A 14,236-nucleotide genomic window follows, 5' to 3' on the forward strand; every position below is an offset into this window, starting at 1 on the left:
TAAAGTGGCAGAGAACTTGGCAAAATTATGTTCTGATATCAGATGAAAGACAGAACATACAAGCAATGAACTTAGATATTTAGCTGAGGAAATTTCCAAGCTAAGTGTGGAAGGTGGTGTAGCCTGGTTTCTCCTTGCAGCTTATCGTAAAATGCAAGGGGGAAAGGATAACCTGAGAATTAAACTGTTGAGTACAAAGGAACCAAAAATTGATGATTTTGAAAATTCTCAGCCTATCCAGGTAGCCTGCTCTCAGACTAGGGCAGATGCGGCTCCAGCAGGAACTTCCGTGACCTCTCAGGAAGCAAGTTCCCAGGGGACAGGGCTCCATGTGAGGGTTTAACAGAACAATCCTTTGCTAAAGAGAGTCTGGCTGAATACAGATCCAGTTAGCCACATCAGTGGAATTTGGAACTGAAAATGCAGTTATCCAGGAAAGATCTATGGAAAGTTCTGTTGTCTGATCTTTGGGATCTGCTTGAACTGTACGCAAAGCTGACAATATTTTTGCAAAGTTGGTATGAGCAGAACCACTGCCAGCATGTACTGACAGGGACAGAGAAGGGATGAATTAAAGGAAGAGTGACTTCAAGGGCAGAACCATGGAAGCAAAGGGCTGGACTGAAGAGCTCTCTTTCAGCCAAGAGAGTGGGTCCACCCATGTGTATGGAAAAGGCAGATTTGCCCCTGTACTTGGGAAGGGGCTGGGTTTGCACCTCATTTTTCAAAGAGAGTGCCACCACCCCAGTGCTTGGAGATGGTTGGGCCTGTTCCCCAATGTTCATGGAGAGCCTGGTTGCCATCCCAACATTTGGAGACACTGGGGCCTACAACCCAGTGTTGGGGAGAGCATGGCCACTGCACAAGCACTTGGAATGGGTAGGGCTGCCATTTCATGAGGCTTGGAGGATAAAATGTCCCCCCGGAGATGACTCTTAGACCTTGAAATCTAATGGAGTTTGCCCTGCTGGTTTTGGACTTGTTTGACCCCCTATTTTCCTTCCAGTTTCTCTCTTCTGGAATGCAAATGTTTATCCGCTGCCTGCCTTACCATGTATATTGGAAGTAGATAACTTGTTTTCTAGGTTTTACAGGTCTATCAGACAGAGGAATTTTGCTCCAGGATGGAGCACACCCATAACTGATTTTGACAAGAAATTGTCCTTAGCCTTTTTCTAAAATGGCTTAAGGCTTTTGTGGTTGTTGTGATGGAATGAATGCATTTTGCGTGTGAGAAAAACATGTCTTTTGGGGGTCCAGAGGCTGGACTATTGGGGATTGAATCATGCCCCCCACAAAAGGCATGTTCAGGTCCCAACCCCTGGTCCTGTAAGTGTGAACTTATTTGTAAATAGGACCTTAAAAAATGTTACTAGTTAAGAAGTGCACAAACTGAATGAGAGTGGGCCTTCATCCAATATGGCTGAAGTCCTTATAAGCAAGGGAAGTTGGACACTGAGAAGCAAGAAACTGAAAGTTAATGGAACCCAGAAGAGAAAGGAGAAGATGCTGCTATGTGCATTGTCATGTGACAGAAAAGCCAAGGACCAAGGATCACTGGCAGCCAGCCCCAGAATGCCACCGTCTTCTGGGAGAAAGCATTGCCTGGCTGATGCCTTGATTTTGGATTTCTCCTAGCCTCAAAACTGTGAGCCAATAAATTCCCATTGTTTAAGCCCATCCACTGTATGGTATTTGTTTTAGCAACTCGGAAACTAAAATAGGTCCACTTATAATCTGGATTTGAACGTGAGAATTTAGAGAATGTGGAGGAGACAAGAATCCTGCCCTTTAACATTGCTTAAAATGTGAGTGATAGTCACCTATAGCTTGTATTTTTACAAGTGGTTCCTTGAAGATTTCATTCATTCAATCATCAAATATTTATTGAGCACCTTCCCTATTTCAGGTGCTGCTCTAGGTGTTGGTGATACAGCACAGACAAAACAAATACAGAAAAAACAAATTCTGCCATCACATGGGGCTTACAAATAGACAATGAGCAAATAATTAAAGTATACAAGATGTCAGATAATGATACATGCTATAGAGGACAATAAAGGAGAGGAAGGTGATGGGAGCTATTGGAGTGTTGCAGTTTTAAAATAACATGATCAGGGAAGGCCTCGTAGAGAAGGTGATATTTGACATTCCAGTGACATAGGTTATTCCTTAAGCCTGCAGACTCATAGAGTTTTACTGCTGTCTGGAATCTTGGAGATCACTTAGTCCAACCTTTTAACATTACAGATGAAGACATTCAGGCCTAGAGATGGGTCATGTAGCTACTCAGTGACAGATCCAATATATTGATTAGGTCTTTTGACTTTTTTAGAGCTTTTCTATTGTACAGTTAGTCTGAGTTTTTTTTTTCTTGTAAGCTGTGATTCTGTTTGTAGGTTGAGTGCCACCCATATCTCACTCAGAAGAATCTTCTTAGTTTTTGTCAGCCCAGAAATGTTTCCATAACTGCTTACAGTCCTCTCGGTGGTTCGAGGTAAGGATGCGTCACTAGTCCTATTAGTCATTTAGATTGTATTAGTCAAGGGTAGCAGGAAATAGATGCCAGGCTCTGATATGGACAGTTAGAGGAGGGTTTAAGGAAGGTGTGGCAGATCATAGGGAAACCACAAGAGAGCGTGCAGCTGAAACGATTAACACCCCTAGACCCTTTGGGGTGAAGTGAGGGAGCTGCTCCTGGAAGCCAAGGGAGAGACACTTTGAGGGGCTCCTTGAGAGAAGCAGTGACCTTTTGAGGAGTGTACCCAGCTTGAGGTGACCTCTTTTGCTGAGTCCTTTTTTTTTTTTTAATGCAATTTTATTGAGATATACTCACACACCGTATAATCCATCCAAAGTATACAATCAGTGGCTCACTGTATCATCATTTAGTTGTTCATTCATTGCCATAATAAATTTTCAAACATTTTCATTACTCCAAAATAAAAAAATATAAAAAAAAGAAATAAAAAAGAACACCTAAACTATCCCATACCCCTTGTCCCCCCTATTATTTATACTTTTATATAAATAATATTATAATTATTTTATTACCTCTCTGCCCATACACTAGTTAAAGGGAGTGTCGGTCACCAGGTTTTCACTATCACACTGTCACATAATAAAAGTTATATAGTTATACAGTTATCATCAAGAATCAAGTCTACTGGATTATTGTCTAACAGATTCAGGCATTTCCTTCTAGCTATTCTAATACACTAGAAACTAAAAAGGAATATCTATATAACACATCAGAATAACCTCCAGAGTGACCTCTCGACTCTGTCTGAGATCTCTCAGTCACTTTATTTTGTTTAATTTCTTTCCCTGCTTTTGGTTATGATGGCATTCTAAATCCCACAATGCCAGGGCCAGGCTCATCCGTGGGAGTCCTGTCCCTCATTGCCAGGGTTACACCCCTGGGAGTCATGTCCCACGTAGGGGGGAGGGTAGTGAGTTTATTTGCAGAGTTGGCTGAAAGAGGCCACATACAAACAACAAAAGAGGTTTTCTGGGGGTGACTCTTAGGTGTAATTATTAGTAGGCTTAGCTTCTCCTTTGCAGGAATAAGTTTCATAAGGGTAAGCCCTGAGATCAAGGGCTTGACTTACTAAATTGGGATTCCCTAATGCTTATGGGAATATCAGGAATTCCCCAGGTGAGGAATTTTAATATTTCCACATTCTTCCCCAGTCCCTCAAGGGGACGTTTTCTGCTGAGTTCTGGACTGGTGTGTCCAGTCTACTACTAGACATTTCTATTTTATATTTTACAGCCATCTCAATCTTTATATAACATTCTACGTGTCATTCCCCTCGGAGCACAGAACAAATTTCCGTAAGTTGGTGAGCCACCTCCTACTTAGCCCCCTGAGCCAGAAACTTGGAAATTATCCCTTTCCTATTCCCACCGTCTGATCCATCACCAAGATCTAGTGATTATTCTGCAAGAAGAATGCTGAATCTGTCTCTTGACATCTATTCTCACTGTCAATGCCTTAGTTATATAGTGGCCTCTTCTTCCCTCTTTGTTTCTCCCTCCTTGCTTCCTACCTTCTGTCACAGATTTGCTCCATTCCAATTCATTATCCCCATGACAGCTGAAAGGAGCTGTCTCAATATGATCATGCCACTTTCCTTCTTAAAAATTCTTCAATTCTTGGCATGGCATGAGTCCCATCTGACTTCTGCCTACCTCTGGCATGATTTATTCCCCTTTCCCACAAACAGTCCATGCACCATCCATATGAAATGACTTGTTCCTCAGATAGAACACATTCTTTCTAATCTCTGTGCTTGTGCATGGACTGTTCTCTTTATCTGGACACCTTAACTCTTTTTTAAATGAATAAGATACAGTCCCTGCCCCCTAGCTCAGTACCTGGGACATACTAAGGGCCCAGGAAAGGTTGGAATTATTCAAATTTTTATTATCTTCATATTTTCCATGTTTGTTTGAACTTGGTAGCAGCTGGGGAGTTCCTAGAAGACTGGGTCATATTCCACAACTACCCCTTAGGATAGAATCTGAACCAGAGGATAGAGCAGTGGAAGCTGTCAGTAGAAAGGGAAACCAACTGTAACCCTGTGCCTACTTCCAAGAAAAATGGGCTCTGTTTGGTTCCTCCAGTAGACTTGATACGTAGTAACTGCTCATTAAATATTGGTTGGAAAAAAATGGCTCTCCAGAGACACTAGGGCCTTTCCTCCCTTTTCTTGGACAGATGTTGAGATACAGAGACTGTCAGTCTTCAAAATATCTTGCAGTAAAGATTCCATATGTTCACAATATTGTATTTGGTGAACTTTTCCAAGATTATCATCATCCTAAAAAAACATTTACTAAGGACTCTATAGGCACTATGGCAGGATCTAAAATAGCAAGCGGTGAAATCAGAGAGCCCTTAAATGTCAGCATTTGTGTTTAGGCTGGATTCCAGCAGAGGGGCATGCCAAGGCACTGAGATGCCATTGCTTTAGATGCTCAGATGTTGGGGTGATATGTTTTTCTGTATAAATTTCCCACAATGAGCATGTATCATGATCAGAAAAAAAATCTGTTTTTTTTTTCATTTTGGAGAAAGATTTATTTTTTATTTTATTTATTTATTTAAGAAAAAAGCATACACATTTGATTTTTCAACTGACTGCCCTGGGCTTTTTCTCTCTAGTTCAGGGGTTGATGTGATGGATGATCCTGTGATTAAGAGGATTGCACAGAAGTACAATAAGTCGTCAGCTCAGGTATGTGGCTGGAGGGCCGATGGCTTAGCTGTGAGTGAACTTCTCCATGCCCTCCTGGAGTCATTGGGCTCTATGGCGGAAGGTGTTAGCACATTCTTGATGGATGAGTTGATGATTAATTAAAAATTTAAAGGGATTACCAGCAAATTGGTTATAGCCACATTCCCAATACTCTCATTCTTGCCTCTTTGCCCATCTAGACTCAAAGGACGATTTTCTACCTGTAGAGCTCCCAGGCAGTCTCCCTCTGCCCCCACCTGCTGAACTGCCAGCAAGTATAAAATGGAACCAAGAAGCAGTTGATTTAAACCTTCCGTGTTCTAATGTGAGATTTGTTTGGGGGACTGGACACATGTTAATGAATTCTCACCAAGGTGTAGGCAGGTCCTTTGACCTCGTCTTTGGAGCAGTGGCAGTCATTACAAGCCTATTGATAGAACTGTTCAGAAAAATGCCAGTTTGATTTCTAAATAACTTTGTTAAGCCAGAGCTTGTCATGAAAACTCCTGCTGTCCCTGGTTTTTGGACTAATGTTGCACAATAAAACTCAAACTGTTGGGAAAATGGTTTAGATTTGACTCCATATGATTTCCCTTTGTGTGATATTAGACTATTTTTTCCCCTTGCAGGTTTTAATTCGATTCCAGATCCAGAGAAATGTGATAGTGATTCCCAAGTCTGTCACTGTGAAGCATATTCAAGAGAATATCCAGGAAGGTGTTTTCCTTCTTTTATTGATACCTTTTGTATGATACCTAGACCACCCCATAGTTCGGTATCATAGCAGACAACTCCAGGGTTTCTGGGACTTCACTTAGTGGAGGTTTACTTCTGTTTCTGATAGTTCACTCTAAGCTCTGTTGGTCGGCTTTCACTCAGTGATTCAAGAACCCAGGCTGCTTCCCTCTATGACTCTCTTCTCCAGGTCCCTGGGTCTTCTCCCATTAACCTGTGGATGCAAAAGGAGGGCGGAGGATCTTGTGTGAAAGACTTTTCTGGATCAGGCTTGGAAGGGATGCTTGTCACATCCACTCACACGGGACTGGCCAAATCAGTCATGTGGCCCTACCAAACTACACGGGAGGCTGGGATGTGGTCTAATTATTTGCTCAGGAGGAAGAGGAAGGAGGCTTTGTGAGGCACCTGGCCGATCCCTGCTGCAGGGAGGCATGCTAACTGGTCGTTTCATGGCGGTTGCCTTGAGCGTTGTATTGAAATGATTTTTGTTTCTGAATATTGCCTAGTAACTTTTGAAAGGTAGGGATGAAGCCTGACTGGACAGGTCTCTTTGTTTGATAGAATGTATACAAAACACTGAGAGGCAGTGGTCCTTTGAGGGCAAAATTTTTTACCTCAATCAAAGAACGGCAGAAGTTTGTGAAATTTGTTTTTGGAATTACATGTGGCTTCTACCCCTGAGGAAACAATCTGTACACAGCAGTTAAGTTGATGGAGTTAGGACTCATCAGGCCCAGCCTGCCACTGAACAAGCTATAAAACCTCTGTGAACCCTAGTTTCTTCATTAGTGGAGTGAATCAAAGTCCCCATCTCCTAGGGTTGTTGTGAGGATTAAATACAATAATGCGTGATTAGCCTAGGGCCTGCTATGTAGAAGCACCTGATAATGTTAGCTGCTAATTGTCATCATAATCATTGTCATTGAAGTCATCATGAGAAATATTTCATGGGTGATAGGCATCTCATGTAGCCCACACTCATTAGTCATGTCAGTATAAACTTGTGTGAGCTTGGGGTTAGCTAGGTAACCGATCTCCAGTAGACCTAGTCCTGAGATACCTAGAAGTCAGCTATTGTGTAGGTCTTGGAGCTTCCTGCCAGCTCCACAAGAGCACTGCTGTATCCCTAGGGCTAGTATAAAAAACAAGTGCTCAAAAAGTATTGATTGATTAACCTATCTTTGGCAGTGCCAATACCCTCTGGCTCATTGTGGATATCAGTCAGATTGGTTGGGGTGGGGCAAATGCAGCATTTCCCAGTGGCAGGGGCAGGATACCCAGATGAGGAGACCTTGATAAAGGGGCAGAGTACCTCATAGGGCTCCTGGTACTATTCCTACTGGGCGCTTGTCAGTGGGGGATATGACCCCTGCCCACCTGCTTACGCTTTACACTTCTCGTCATCCTTCCTGAGGTGTTCTGGTCTTTAGGGGGCCTGGACCAGCTAAAGATGACCAGTCCACCCTTAAGCCTGAAAAGTGTCTGCAGGTTTGGCTAAGCTGTACCCTCGGTTCTTACAGATGGCTTCTGAGGGGCCCCTTGGAATTATGTCTCAAATCTTGGTCAGCTATTAGACTATCATTTGGTGGTTGGCTGGCTCCTGTTCTGCATGGAGGCCCAGTTATGGGTGCCCTCTATCCCCTGCTGTGCAGCCAGTATTCTTGGGCATACTTCCTGGAAGGACATATGTTCCTCCAGTTGTGAGGGACCTTACATCCTATCTGAAAAGCTTCATAGTTGCATGAGGAAGCTCAGAAGTTTGGCAGATTATGCTCAGACTGGATTGCAAGTGAGAGCCAAGACTGCTCCTACATTATGTCACTCCAGTTTTCAGTGCTACAGAATCTCCATGGCCTTGTGGCAGTAGAGGTGCCTCAGGGTCGTTGGGTGCACAGTCAGAATGCCGTGTGCCCTTGCGTTAATCCTGCTGCACGCCCGAGGGGAGATGCTGTCCCCGGGCCAGCCAGCCAGAATCAGGCAGATGTGTGTCCCTGAGTGGCCCAAAGCAGATGTGATCTGATGGGCTGAGTCAGAGACCAGAGGTGGCTTAAGAGGTCCAGGATCAAACATCTGTCATATCAAGAGGAATACAAGAGCTGATACAGTAGCAGTCACTTACCCAACTTGGGTGCTGGGCAAACAGGATTATACAGGGGAAAAGAAGAGGTGTTGAGCCAAGAAGAGTGCTAGGCACTTGTCCTTACCAAGTGCTGGCCCTTGGGTGGCGGGGCTGGTTAGCTGAGCCACATACCTTGGTCTCTAGCCCCAGAACACCCATTCAGTAATGCCTAACTCAGGCTGCCCAACCCTTGATCTGTAGGGACTCTTCTAGAGCAGGTCTCTTTTTCTTTCACTATCCTGCCTCCCCCCAACTCCCAGCTCTCCTTCCAGTCAAGAATTCCTGTTTACACTGTGTGACTGATTTCTTCTAGACTTGAGGATATTGAATCTCCTGTGGGGGAGGGGTTGGGGTCCTGTGAGGCATTTCAGAATCACCTGGATGGCTTCATCCAGACTCAGTACTGCCTTTTCTGTTCCTTCTAGGGGTGGGCAATGGGGTTGACACTGTCTTATGAAAACCATTATTGTGTGAGTGGCTAGGGGGCAAAAAAGGAGGGGCAGTTTACAAATACCATTTTAGAATGAACGGAAAGTGACCACCCATAAAAATAGTTAATTTTGTTATATGGATACTGTTGGAGTTGTCAGTCCCAGGGGCTGGTGACTGCCTAGTTGGTGTGGTGGGTGGATCAAAAAGTTGATTTTTTTTTGAGCAGTGTGAAAAAGTTTTTGCTGTACCCTTTAACTCTTCCCATATACCCTTGCTCCTATAAGATGAATGCAGTATTTTATCCCATCTTTCTAGGGTTTCCTAACTGTCACCTAGGCTAAACTAATGCTAGTCTAATGATCAAAATCAAAGTGCATTTTGGGAATTTAGGTATAATCTAGGGGAAGTTTCAGGTGTTTAATGAAGTTTCTTTTACTAGACACTGGTGTTCCCTGCAGGTCTAGTGCAGTGCTTCTGCACATACAGATGCTCAAATAAACATTTGTTGAACTGCATTCCTATGAATATTTTCTTTTGGTTCCAGGTGTTTGATTTTGAGTTAAGAGGACGTGATATGGATGACATCCTCAACCTAGACAGGAATTTCCGAATGGCCAGATTCCCCATGTAAGTAAGGCTCTTTACTTCCTTTTAAAAATAAAGAGAGCAGTATTCAGATTGGTTGATTGGCTCCTGAGTAGGTTTTGATCGTATATATCTTAGGGTACTGAACCTTTATATAATTCTTTTCTGTTTGAAGATGCACTACTGAATGAAGCCAGAGACTAATTTCACACACTAGGGAGTTTAAAAATATGTAACCACAGTATTTTATATGTTTCTCTTAAAAAGGAGAATCATTCTTTGTTTCTACTTTTGATTTTTTTTTTCTGTTTTTCAGAGCTACAAATCACAAAGACTATCCCTTCCATGTCCCATTCTGAGAATGCCTCGCGTATTCTTCATTTCCTTCTCAGCCCACACAAACTGATGTTGACCCTTCTGAAAACATTCTTTTCCATTCTACCTGTGCAAGGGGCTCTGGGCTTAGAGTGACAGAGGCAGCTTTGGCTAGCAATGGGAGGAACAGAGATTGATTTGGATTTTTCTCTGAGAAATGGGAAGAATTCCACGTGTCTAAGTGATGGAAAGCAGGTCCAAGAAGGAAGAGTGGTGAGAGCAGGGACTGCTCTGTGTTACAGTGCCCAACTCTGCTTGCGTGTGAGTGTGTGGGTGACTTTCTAAAACTAATAAAGGGTGTTTATGTCAGTTCCTTTAGTTCTTTGGATTTAGTATTCCCAAATAAAGTTTCCTCTTTCCATTGGAGAATCCATATTGTTCTTAAAACATGTATTGAGGACAGATGAGTAGAATAATGGGGACAAAATGTAAATGAATAATAGGGGGGATGGAGGGATGGGTTGTTTTGGGTGTTGTTTTTTACTTTTATTTTTATTCTTATTTTACTTTTTATTATTTTTTTGGAGTAATGAAAATGTTCAAAAATTGTGGTGATGAATGCACAACTATATGATGATACTGTGAACAATTGATTGTACACTTTGAATGATTATATGGTATGTGACTATATGACAATAAAATTGCAAGGGAAAAAAAAGGATAGCTAGAAGGAAATACCTGAAACTGTTCAACTGTAATCCAGTACCTTGATTCTTGAAGACAGTTGTGTAACTATATAGATTATACGGTGTGGCTGTGTGATTTGAAAACCTTGTGGCTCACACTCCTTTTATCCAGTGTATGGACAGATGAGTAGAAAAATGGGGACAAAAAGTAAATTAATAGGAGGAGATGGGGGGGATGGGATGTTTTGGGTGTTCTTTTTTACTTTTATTTTTATTTTCATTATTTTTTTGGAGTGATGAATGTTACCAAGGGCTGATTGTGGTAATGAATGCACAACTATATGATGCTGTGAACAACTGATTGTACATTGTAGATGATTGTATGGTATGTGAATATATCTCAGTAAAATTGCAGTGAAAAAATGTATTGAGCACAATGTGATGGGATTTTTACAAACTATACCGTATGGCCTCCGCTCTCTAAAAAAAGTTATTTAATAACTCATGAATTATTTACTTTCACATAAAAAACCATTGTATTATGGAAATATTTAAACACATACAAGAGTTAAGAAAATAGTATATCGAATCTCTTTAACCTGTTACTCAGCTTCAACAATTATCAGTCCGCAGCCAATCAATCTTGTTCTATCTATACTCCCCTTTCCTTTGGTTATTTTAAAGAAAGATCCTTACCTTTACACATTGAAAGGAAAACTGGATGAAACTGGGAAGCTGTCACAGTTCAAAATAGAAGCTTTTTTTCTTATTTAAAATCCCAGTACTATGCTTTATAGTAGTCTTCTGGTAAATCAGATTATATGTGGAAATTCCAAATTGGAGATGAAACGTGGATCATTCCCTCTCTAATACACTCATTGATCAGCCTGTTTAGACCCATTATATGTGTCTTGGTTCTTACTAAAGGGTAGAGATGGGATATTCACTCTGAGGCTTGTTTAGTGTATGTGAATTTGATTTACCTGGTGCACATCATTTCCAATACGGCTGAAAGACTCTGAATCTCCAGGGGCTTGTGGTCACTCTTTCTTGCCATCTCTTCTCAGCATATCAACATATCTCAGTTTCATTCAGAATTTCCAGGAATATAACTTTTATTTGACTCCCTAGTTACTTCAGCTAACCTGCTTCCAGGAATATGGCTCCCATCATAGGGAGTTAAGCTGGAAGAACATCTGGGCCTCTGCCCCATGGTGCTCCCCACAGGCTTGCGTCACTTGCCATGGACCCTCCCTCATCAGTCTGCCGTATGAACCTCTCAGTTCCATCCCATCTGGCACAGAGCTTGGGGAGGGGACAGAGGCAAAGCAATGCTTGTTATTTCCCAGTGGCTGAAGGAGTTTGATTTGGGGATGGTTAGCTTCAGTGTCATCTCCCATTTCCATTTTATTGCAGGCACTTCAGCAGAGTTAGGAGTGTGGGTTTTGGGCTTGAATTTAGCCCTATCACTTTCTAGCTCTGTGATCTAGGGCAGATTACTTAACTTTCCAGTGCCTCAGTTTCCTTATCTTAACTTAACAGGGCCTCACGAGGTTGTTGAGAACAATGTCCAGCCCGTGATAAGTCTGATTAGAAAGCTATTATTACTACCATTATTATCATGATCATCTTGTTCCTCAATTCCTCATGCACATGCACTCCTGGTAGACCATGTGTCTCTACTCAAGCCTTCTAAGTGTACCTGGGCACATATGAATTGTGTGGGGCTTGTCTTGGCTCTGGGACCCCTGGTGTGTGTGTGTATTCCACCTAATTCCTGCCCAAGAGGAGTTTGCCATAGGTATCACCCAAAACTAAAAGATCTTTGTTAGTGATACAATAAAGAAGAAAGCCCAGTTCTCCCTGTGACATTAATAATAGTAGGGATGGAATTGAGGAGGGGTGTCACGGTTTGACAAAGGAGAGGTTTAATAAGCAGCCTGTCTATAAAGGACCAGGAGAATAGAGGGTCCAGAGATTGGATGTGCTCCTTGGAGGGGTCTCTAGCCACCTGCATGTTGCTAGCCAGTTTCTGACCCCTCCCCATCCCACCACCATGGACTTCTTTAATTTTCCCACATTTATTCCTCCTTATCATTTATTAGTTATGTGACTTTGTGCAAATTACCTAATGTCTTAAGCCTTAATGTTTTTGTCAGTATCTGTCTAGGGTTAGGGTTAAATGTTCAGCACTCAACACAATGTTCAGCACATAGTGCTCTCTTCAGCGTGTGTTTTTCATTTTCTTTATTTTCCACACACTTGGGACATTTTTCTTCCTTTAATTCACATTATTGTTGCTCTTGTCTCTTCAAAGGGGAGAATATCTTCTGCAAACACCAAGGGAAATTTTCAGGACATCTGCTGAAAGAGGGTCAGCACCCATGAGAAAACTGGCTTGTCAGTCAGTCTGTGGAGATCCTCCAGTCCCTGCCCTCTACTCTTTGTCTTCCACCAGGTCCTAGCTTTTGAATTTTCTGAATGGATTGTTTCTTACTGCCCCCTGTCAGGATATCTGCGTCAGCACAGTCCTCCAGGATGCCCAGGGATGTGGACTTTATTTAGACCAGTCTGCTAGTCTTTCTCTAGAACTTCCCTTTCTCCTCCATCTGAAGTGGCTGTAGCTAACAATCTTCCTCTGTCCCTAGCAAAGCCCCCTGTCGAGCTTGTGCACGAACTCTTCTGGAGATGGATCCTCATCTGCTGCAGTGTTGAGTAGAACAGAGGCTTGGGGTGGGGTGGGAGGAGAGGTTAAAGCACTTCCAGAAATTCTGATTTAATTGGCTTGGGGTATGTCCCAGCAAAATCTTTGAAAACTCCCCATTGATCCTAATGTACAGCCAGAGGTGAACTTTGTTTCCCAACTAGTGAGGGTTTTAGGAGACTGACTATTTTTGTTTTAATTGGTTTTAAAAAAACCCAACCCCCTTTTTTTATTGTAATAAATTTCCAATACACGTAAAAGTAGAGAGTATAATAGTGTAAGGAACCACATTGTACCTAGCCATTACCCAGCTCCAACATTTTGCCAGTCTTCTTTCATCTACATTCTACATTTCTGTCCCCAACTAGAGGTTTGTGAAAAGCATATATACAAACACACACACATACACATTTGCTTTTTTCTTTCTTTTTTTTTTTGTGTGTGTGGTAGTTCTTTTTATTCATCATCTGGGAGAAAGTTGGGAGTTGGAAAGGGGGTGAACACTGGGCAGGCTCAGGCTTCTGCTGGAGGCAGGATTCAGGCCATTTGGGGCAGTAGGGACTGCCGGGCGCACAGCCCTGGCTCCCGTGGCAGGCAAGCAAGGTGGCGGCTCTGGAAGCCCTCCTCAGAGCCTGCGAGGAGCTGTTCAGTCCACAGACAATGAGTATTGCTCTCCAGCTTCCAGGGGATGGATAAACAAGGAAACACTGTGCATTCCTCACAGTCAGCAGAGTAGGTCTTGGTGAAGCCCCAGTGCTGAGCAAAGCTCAGACTGCTCCAGAGAACCACGAAGCTTCAGGTAGTGATGTACAAATTTCCGTTCTGCAGTTGTCCAGCAATGAGAAGCTCCTCACTGCGGTTCTGGGACCTGTGGAAGTATCCGCAGATGCTCTCCATGGCGGGGGTGTAGATGAACCGGATATCAGGGGCATCCCCTAAGGCATTAAATTCTTTGACCATCTTGATCATCTTGATCTCATAATGCTGGTATAAGGCGGTCTGATTGACTTCCATGGGCCCCACGAACTTGGCCCTGATGACGAGATCCGAGCTGCAGAAAGCTGTCTGCGGGTGGGGTGGGGCATAGGTGCAGGCTCTGCTGGGGGCTATCAACCACAGCAACAACAGGATACCAGAGGCCAGGGATGTGAAGAGGGCCATGATGGGTTCTCTGGTGTCTCTCTAGGCAATGGGTCTGCGGAGATGGCCCACACATTTGCTTTTGTAAGCAAAATGTAAAAAGCATTTAAGAAAAAATCTTTTACAACATGTAACAGTGGGGCACTGACTTAACTTCACATTGTTCTTTCTCTTCTTTTCATGTTGATTTCTGGTTTCTCATGCAAATAGATGCGTGATATATTTATATCAGACATATTTCTGGATATATTTCATTGGCATGGTATAAAGTTAT

The 14,236-nt window shown here is 42.7% G+C and overlaps 1 protein-coding gene and 1 pseudogene across 2 annotated transcripts in view; one reads left to right on the plus strand and one right to left on the minus strand.

The window, feature by feature from the left end:
• AKR1E2 (aldo-keto reductase family 1 member E2) overlaps positions 1 to 9,932 on the plus strand; it is a 33,542-nt gene extending 23,610 nt beyond the window's left edge. For both annotated transcript variants that reach the window (XM_037847021.1, XM_037847022.1), the window contains 5 exons: positions 2,400 to 2,497; positions 5,171 to 5,243; positions 5,873 to 5,956; positions 9,077 to 9,159; positions 9,434 to 9,932. In XM_037847021.1, the coding sequence (XP_037702949.1) occupies positions 2,400 to 2,497; positions 5,171 to 5,243; positions 5,873 to 5,956; positions 9,077 to 9,159; positions 9,434 to 9,476 (381 nt within the window). In that variant the 3' untranslated portion in view covers positions 9,477 to 9,932. The remainder of the gene's footprint in view (positions 1 to 2,399; positions 2,498 to 5,170; positions 5,244 to 5,872; positions 5,957 to 9,076; positions 9,160 to 9,433) is intronic.
• Positions 9,933 to 13,359: 3,427 nt separating this feature from the next.
• LOC119542333 lies at positions 13,360 to 13,983 on the minus strand (annotated as a pseudogene).
• Between the last annotated feature and the right edge of the window lie 253 nt (positions 13,984 to 14,236).

The sequence above is a fragment of the Choloepus didactylus genome, chromosome 8 (genome assembly GCF_015220235.1).
Source record: "Choloepus didactylus isolate mChoDid1 chromosome 8, mChoDid1.pri, whole genome shotgun sequence".
Classification (NCBI taxonomy): domain Eukaryota; kingdom Metazoa; phylum Chordata; class Mammalia; order Pilosa; family Megalonychidae; genus Choloepus; species Choloepus didactylus.